Source organism: Callorhinus ursinus, unplaced genomic scaffold, assembly GCF_003265705.2.
Source record: "Callorhinus ursinus isolate GAN/ISIS: 27379988/994484 unplaced genomic scaffold, GSC_fseal_2.0 scaffold7, whole genome shotgun sequence".
In the NCBI taxonomy this organism is placed as follows: Eukaryota; Metazoa; Chordata; class Mammalia; order Carnivora; family Otariidae; genus Callorhinus; species Callorhinus ursinus.
This window is the reverse complement of record NW_027397069.1, coordinates 50607598-50614823: the sequence shown is the minus strand read 5'-3', so window position 1 is coordinate 50614823 and position 7226 is coordinate 50607598. Positions and strand designations below refer to the sequence as shown.

At 37.8% G+C, this 7226-nt stretch overlaps 1 protein-coding gene across 2 annotated transcripts in view; it reads right to left on the bottom strand.

The window, feature by feature from the left end:
* Positions 1 to 502: 502 nt before the first annotated feature.
* GPALPP1 (GPALPP motifs containing 1) overlaps positions 503 to 7226 on the bottom strand; it is a 39717-nt gene continuing 32993 nt past the window's right edge. The window contains exons 8-9 of one of the 2 annotated variants that reach the window (XM_025874954.2): positions 4810 to 5028; positions 503 to 4033 (exon numbers count right to left, since the gene is read on the bottom strand). In XM_025874954.2, the coding sequence (XP_025730739.1) occupies positions 4810 to 5028 (219 nt within the window). In that variant the 3' untranslated portion in view covers positions 503 to 4033. Of the gene's footprint in view, positions 4034 to 4680; positions 5029 to 7226 lie in introns of those variants that run through there. The other variant, XM_025874955.2, reaches the window with a different exon arrangement.

Below are 7226 nucleotides of genomic sequence, written 5' to 3'. Positions count from 1 at the left end.
CAGAAAGACTTTCCTTATCATTTTACCTAAAAAGTTTCTCATCCTCAACCAACCCTATATAATAAAAAATTAGGACCTTATAAAAAGGGGGGATAACCTCCCCACCCTAAATTATAAAAGAACACATGCTTTCTGAAAGAATTTGGGAAGTAGAGAAAGGAAAAAAAAAAGCTGATAATTAAACACCCCTGAAAACACCTACCGTTATAAAACCTTATGATACATAGAACAATGGAATCTTGGTTATAAGCCAGTTCTAGTCCCTCTTGGGCCATGGTGCTCTTAAGAGCATTTCCAATTTGTCTTGCATGTCTAAAGAAAGAGTTACTAATTGTAGTTATATTGGGATAATGAAAACGTGGCAAGTGAGTTTTCTTCCTAAAATGATCTGATTGGCCAGAATATATTTTTGTGGAATATTCTCTTTGCCAATATTGCCTGCTTCAGAGGAGTTAATTATATTAAAACAGAACAAAAATAAAAGACCACAACTTCTCAGATAGAGATGAAACTTTATTTATACATAAGAAATTATACATCAGGAATTCTTTTCTAAAAACAGTCTTTTCCTGTAAAGTTCAAAATGAAAAGGTTCAAAGGGGCAGTGTATAGCTCTTTATAATACTTTACAAACTAGAGTCCCAGTTAGACAATTTTTTAAGCTGCAAAAAAATATACCTCTCCTATAATAGAAAATGCATGGCCTCTGTGAGTGCAGACTTAAATCTCATGATGATGTCAAAAGCCAAAGTAAAATAAATTAATACCATGAAAAAATAGAAGACTTGGCACTGATGTTACACTGGCATTATCTCTAACCACTTCCCACCACATTAATTCTTCCTCTTAGGTACATAACTCAACAGAAAATTGTTTTTTCTAATAATACTTATCATTACCATGGAAGAAATACAAAGGAGACGTGACAGGACTCCTGTAGATAGTTTAACAACATATCTGCCATGATCATATGTTTCTTGAGTAATAATATTAACATTATCCATTCTATATAAGAAATAAAAGGTGCCATCATGTTTGGGGACCAAATAATTTATAGAATAACTATTCTGGAGCATGTAAGCTTCAGTACCATGTCAATTTCAACCTCACTTCTAAAAAAAGTCATTAATTCAAAGAACTATTAAAAGTTCAAGAGATAAATTAAATGTCAAATGGTTGCTATATCCAAATACGATTAAAAACTCTTAGAAAGACCATGGCTTTTTTTTTTTTTTTAAGAGCAGGGCTTAATTTACAGTATTTTGCCCAATATAGAAGGCTTTAATTTATCTGATAATGATTGGGTGAAACCATCACCTCTCACCTTCTGTCCCCACTCCCAATTCCCTCACTTCTAAAGCCACCATTTATTTATCAGTAATGTGGTTACTTTGTGGAAGTAACTCAACCTATCTGAGATGACGATTTACAGAGGTGGACAAAAATCATGTAATTTCAGGTACAATGAACTTAGATGTTACCTTCAACAGAAAAGAAAGTTAAAGTATTTGCTTGACCTTTTGAACGTAGTGTTGCTCTTTTTTCTTCTTCATTTTTAAGTTTCACAGGAGGTCACAGTTCTATAAAACTTAGCCAAGACGTATAGGAAATTAAAAAGTTCTTATTAGAAGATGTCAACAATGCCAATTTTCTGCCAGATGGATGGAGACTTGATTTAAGTAGGTTTTTTTTACCACTTTGGAAGAGGGGAGGGGCAGACACGGGCACCTTTCCATTCTGCGTAAACAGCAACTCTCTTCTTTTATTATCAATGCTGTTATACTGGGCGTGGGCTCTCTGAGGGGCGTAAAAAACTCTGGTCTGGCCTTACGTTTCATTCAAACTGCCCTGGGCTGGCATGAAAGAGCATGACACCCAAGCAAGCAGTAAGGCGGCAACTCGCGGAAAGCATTAGGCAGAAAGAAGAGGTTTTTCTCCCTTTTGCTGAGGACAAAGATGCTTCAAGGCGAGGGGAAAAACAACAAATGTGTGATATGGAAATATCCTATCCCCTTAAGGTGAAGAAAACAAAAATAAGTAACGAAAGGTGACATTTTTACTTTAAAAAATTCCAAGTTTCTCAAAAATATATGTTAGAAATTTATATAAGGGTGAGGAACTTTTGAAAACATTTTTTCCTTTCATCGGGGAAAAATTATAACAAAATTAAATGAGAGCAATGGATGCTTTGCACAAAGTTTTGTGTTCAGAAAATATTGCTCATTAAAAATGACATCTTAGGCAAACGGTGGTTCTGTTCAATTTTGCTTAGACAAGAAGTTTTTTCATTTTGCTTAGGAGAATAATTCATCTTTTTAATAGCTATGCTCCTTGAGTAGGCTACTGTTTATGCTGATATCATAAAAGCAAATAATAATTTGTGCCATAATTTGAACAGTTCACTCAATTGTCATAAAGCCTAAATGAACTAGGAGTCAGGTTTTTCCATTAAAACCTCACACTTTCCACCTAGTCTCTTGTTTTGTGTTCTTTTTTTCCCCACAGAAAACAAAAAACAAAACCTCTCATGCTTTATCAAAACTACAACATAGAACTAGTGAACAGTTAGGATGGTTCTGTAAGAAAACATAACGTAGAGAATTTGAATTTAGGCTTTAACTGTTTAGAATGTTCTATTTAACATCTTAATAGATAGTACCTCAAGCATTACAAACTTACATACTCTCATTAGGGTGGTTATGATTCGAGTTTCCATTTATATTTTTGTATTCAGAGATTATGAACTTGATTTTTTTAAAAGACTATTCATGACTGATATAAAAGATCAGTCCCCAATAAATTAGCTAAAATCTGTTAAATATAAATGGGTAAAATAAGATCACTGCAAAGCAAAGTTTAAAGACTTAGAGAGCTTTGGCTGAGACCATGGAGACCAAGTCTTAGACTTCACACTGCTAATGCTTAATGGCGTATTTTTTTTTTTAAAGATTTTATTTATTTATTTGACAGAGAGAGACACAGCGAGTGAGGGAACACAAGCAGGGGGAGTGGGAGAGGGAGAAGCAGGCTTCCTGCAGAGCAGGGAGCCCGATGCGGGACTCGATCCCAGGACCCTGGGATCATGACCTGAGCCGAAGGCAGATGCTTAACGACTGAGCCACTCAGGCGCCCCTTCATGGCATATTTTGTCCCTTAGATTGCCTCCCCTAGAAATACTTATTAAAGTTGGAAAAATCAAAATAGTTTTTCCTTAGCACATGAGATAATGCAGAGGCCCTTCTTTCTTTCTTTCTTTTTTTTTTTTTTTTAAGATTTTATTTATTTGACAGAGAGAGAGATAGAAGAGCACAAGCAGAGGGAATGGCAGAGGGAGAGGGAGAAGCAGGCTCTGCACTGAGCAGGGAGCCCGATACGGGACTTGATCCCAGGACCCTGGGATCATGACCCGAGCCGAAGGCAGACGCTTAACCATCTGAGCCACCCAGGCGCCCGGCCCTTCTTTCTGACTTAAAAACCAACCAACCAACAAAAACAAAAGCCCAAGCAACAAATAAAAAGCCCTGATTGCCCAAACAAGCAAAATGTGAACAAAACAGATGAAACCTCCGAGTCCTCTATTTGTAAATGTGTATTCACAGGCTGTAGTTCAGAGGGAAAACCCAAACAATTTCAAATTCATGGACTGACTACAAGGACCCGACACACTTACTCCAGGGCAGGTGAGTAATATTTGATGAGGAAGTCTAAGCTCTGGTGGAGATTCAGTGGATAGTCCTGACCAGATCTTATAGGATACTTGTGAGACACCACAGAAATTAAAGAATAGATGGGTCCTCAAAATAATTATTTGAAGAAAAGCCCACACTTCCTCAGAAGCCAAAGACACATAAAACTCTATTCCACATAAGAAATACTGACTTTAGGTTCCCACAGGACTTATAGGACGTACAGCACAAGGTAAGTTTTTAAGACTAAAGTCACCTCTAATCTTAAGGAATTCAAAACAAAGGGATAAAGGTAGATAGATAAAAGAGTATTCTTCAACTTTTCTTCATTGCACAGGGAAATCCCCCTGAAGAATAAGAAAGTTCAGTAAGTTGGAAAACATTTCTAACTTTAATTGTATTTTCCTTTTTTTTTAATTTTTAATTTTTTTAGATTTTAAGTAATCTCTACACCCAATGTGGGGCTTGAACTCACAACCCTGAGATCAAAAGTCACATGCTCCACTGACCGAGCCAACCAGGTGCCTCTGTATTTTCCTCTAAAGCCACATTTTAATATTGATGTAGGTTTCATACAGTTAAAAATGATAAAGATTTTAAGAAGCAACCTTAGCTTTTAGGTAATTCCTTACTCACCTTTATGAACCCTTGTCAGATTGAGCTGTGGATGAAGGATATAATGATTCTGAACCTTAATTTATAGAGAGGCTTTCAAAGCAATGAACGTTTCCTAACTGTGATCTTGTTTAACACAGGGATTATAAACACATCTCCTTTCTCCGTTCTTTACAAAAGCATGCATATTTACCCAAGCTTCAAATCACTCTTTCCTTTGCCATTTCTTATAAACTACACTTTACTTTTAGTGTCTTTAATGGCAATGCCTGGTTAATAGCAGTGCCTGAAGACAAAAGCTACTCTTCTGGTAAAACTACATTTTTTATCCCATAAGGGCTGAATATTCAAAAAAACATGGTTGACTTATCAAAAAAGATTTCCAGGTTTATAATCTACTTTATTATAAAAGGAAATAGATTTTTACACACAATTATTTATGGATAACAGAACATTCAGAAAAGTTCAAATTTATCAGTTTGAAAGTATACCTCAATGAAATACTTACTTATAAAAACATACTGCCTTTGCCATGGGAAAATCTGGTGTTTAGTTCTCTAGATTTCTTTATCAGAGCTTTTTTCTGAGCTTCGTCAAACCGATTAACCTTGAGATCTTTATCACGGTCAAATGGTATTCTTTCTTGGGGCTTATTTTTCTCTTCAGCAGCCTTATTCTTTAATTTTTTATGATGAATGTCCATAAGAGATTCTGATCTTTTTGATTCCTGGGGGAAAGCAAGAGAGTAGAAATGAAAATCTTTGTTTGTACAGATTACGGACAGAATATGATCGTGAAGCAAAATGATTAAGCAGTAATGATGAACCTTAAGGAGGACTTTTTACAAACCCTGTCAGGTTTTGCCAAATCCAAGACAGGATCTATGAAGAAGATCTGTATCAGAGGGAAATTCAATTCAACCAAAATGAAGATATCTACTAACTACCATTCTTATATAATAGTAATAAAAAAAAAAAGCAAGACGGAGAGGAAATAAACTTTGAAATAACCATGTGTGGTGTGTCATAATTAGAGTCCAAGCCAAGAACGTGGGTGAGAAGGAAGAGCAATTACATTGTCACCGAGGAGCCTGGGTAAAGTGTCATGGATGTGCTGGTCTGTGAAGCCTGAACAGGTGGATAGGAAGGAAAGGGCATGGCTAAGCTGAAGCAGAAACAAAGGCAAACCCAAAAAATAATGGCACAGGAGTGACAAAATTCAAGGCCCGCTCAGGATATCCTGGCATATTCCATAAGCTAAGAGATTTTTGTTCCTTTCAGTTTTCTGTTTTCTCCTACATCCCTCATTTTCTTTCTTCTTAGTTGGGACAGGTGCTCACGGTTTCAAATGTACCTAGTAGGATAAAGTCTGAGCAAAGGCCATTGGTTTCATCAACTAGAGAGTCATTCTAGACCTTCCAGTATTGATTCAAGTACAAGAATGAATGGCCCTGGGATGCCTGGGTGGCTCAGTCCTTGGGCGTCTGCCTTCGGCTTGGGTCATGATCCCAGGGTCCTGGGATCGAGTCCCGCGTTGGGCTCCCTGCTCGGCGGGAAGCCTGCTTCTCCCTCTCCCACTCCCCCTGCTTGTGTTCCCTCTCTCGCTGTGTCTCTATCAAATAAATAAATGAGATCTTTAAAAAAAAAAAAAAAAAGAAAGAAAGAAAAAGAAAGAAAGAAAGAAAGTAAGAAAGGCCCTGAGTTAAAGGAGCAGGGAGTGGAATGCATCAGTGGTTCTAGGCAGTATAAACCGGCAGCCTTCAGAGGTGGGCAGACGTGGGCCTGCGGGCTTACAGAGCGTGGGGTCCATGTGGTATGGAGGCGTGGATAATTTTAAGGTTATCCACCCACAATGCTCAACTTCTTCATGTACCCTCACTTAAAACTGATTTGCTCCATAAGGCATCTTGTTATCTTGATCTCTCTCTCCCCTTTTATTATAGCCCTTTACCACTTCACAAAGGAGAGGCCTCTCAGATTCTTACTGTAAGAATACTGCCTAGGAGACCAAGTCTCCATGGTTTCAAACAAAAATGTGAAATATTGGCATGGGGAAACTTCCTGAGGTACTGTAAACCCAGGGAGGCTTTGTGTTCTTCTGTGTCTTTTTTTTTTAAGACTTTTATTTATGTATTTATTTAGAGAGTAGGAGTGGGGGGGCAGAGGATCTTTTTTTAAAAAGAAGATTTATTTATTTATTTGAGAGAGAGAGAGAAAGGGAGAGCGAGCAAGCCTGAGCAGAGGGAGAGAATCTCAAGTAGCTTCCCCACTTACTGGGGAGCCTGAAGCGGGGCTTGATCTCACAACCCAGAGATCGTGACCTGAGTGGAAATCAAGTCAGATGCTTAACCGACTGAGCCACCCAGGCATCCTGTTCTGTGTCTTAAACATATTTCTCTTAAGTGTGTGGCATCCCTCAGAAATTGGTGTTTTGGTTTTTGTTCGAATGTTCTGTGCTCAGACTGAATAGAAGGGCACTGGAAGAAAGGGTCATTTTTGCTTAGCAACCACACCTCTTCCAGGCCCTACCCTGTTAAAGAATGTGTTTGAGAGCAAAGAAGTAAAGAGAGCTTAGTGAAAGCAACATAAGAAGGCACTGGTAAGAAACACTGAAAATGTAGCATCCTATTTCATCCAAGAGACAAACTATCATGCCTACCTCTCTACTTTAGAATTCAGAAGTGTCACTGGAATAATCATCAACACATCTATTTGAATGGAAAAACAAAGCGAGATTTTCTGTCAGAAAGTAAGTCTTACTTCGCTGATTTGACAACCAGAACCGACTTTATCAATTAGGTTATGTGGTAGTTATTCTCCATCAACTGAATAAGCGCAATCTGGAGCTATGGGTTTTAACAGAATGTACAAAAGATATCATGTTGGGATGCCTGGGTGGCTCAGTTGGTTGAGGGTCTGCCTTTAG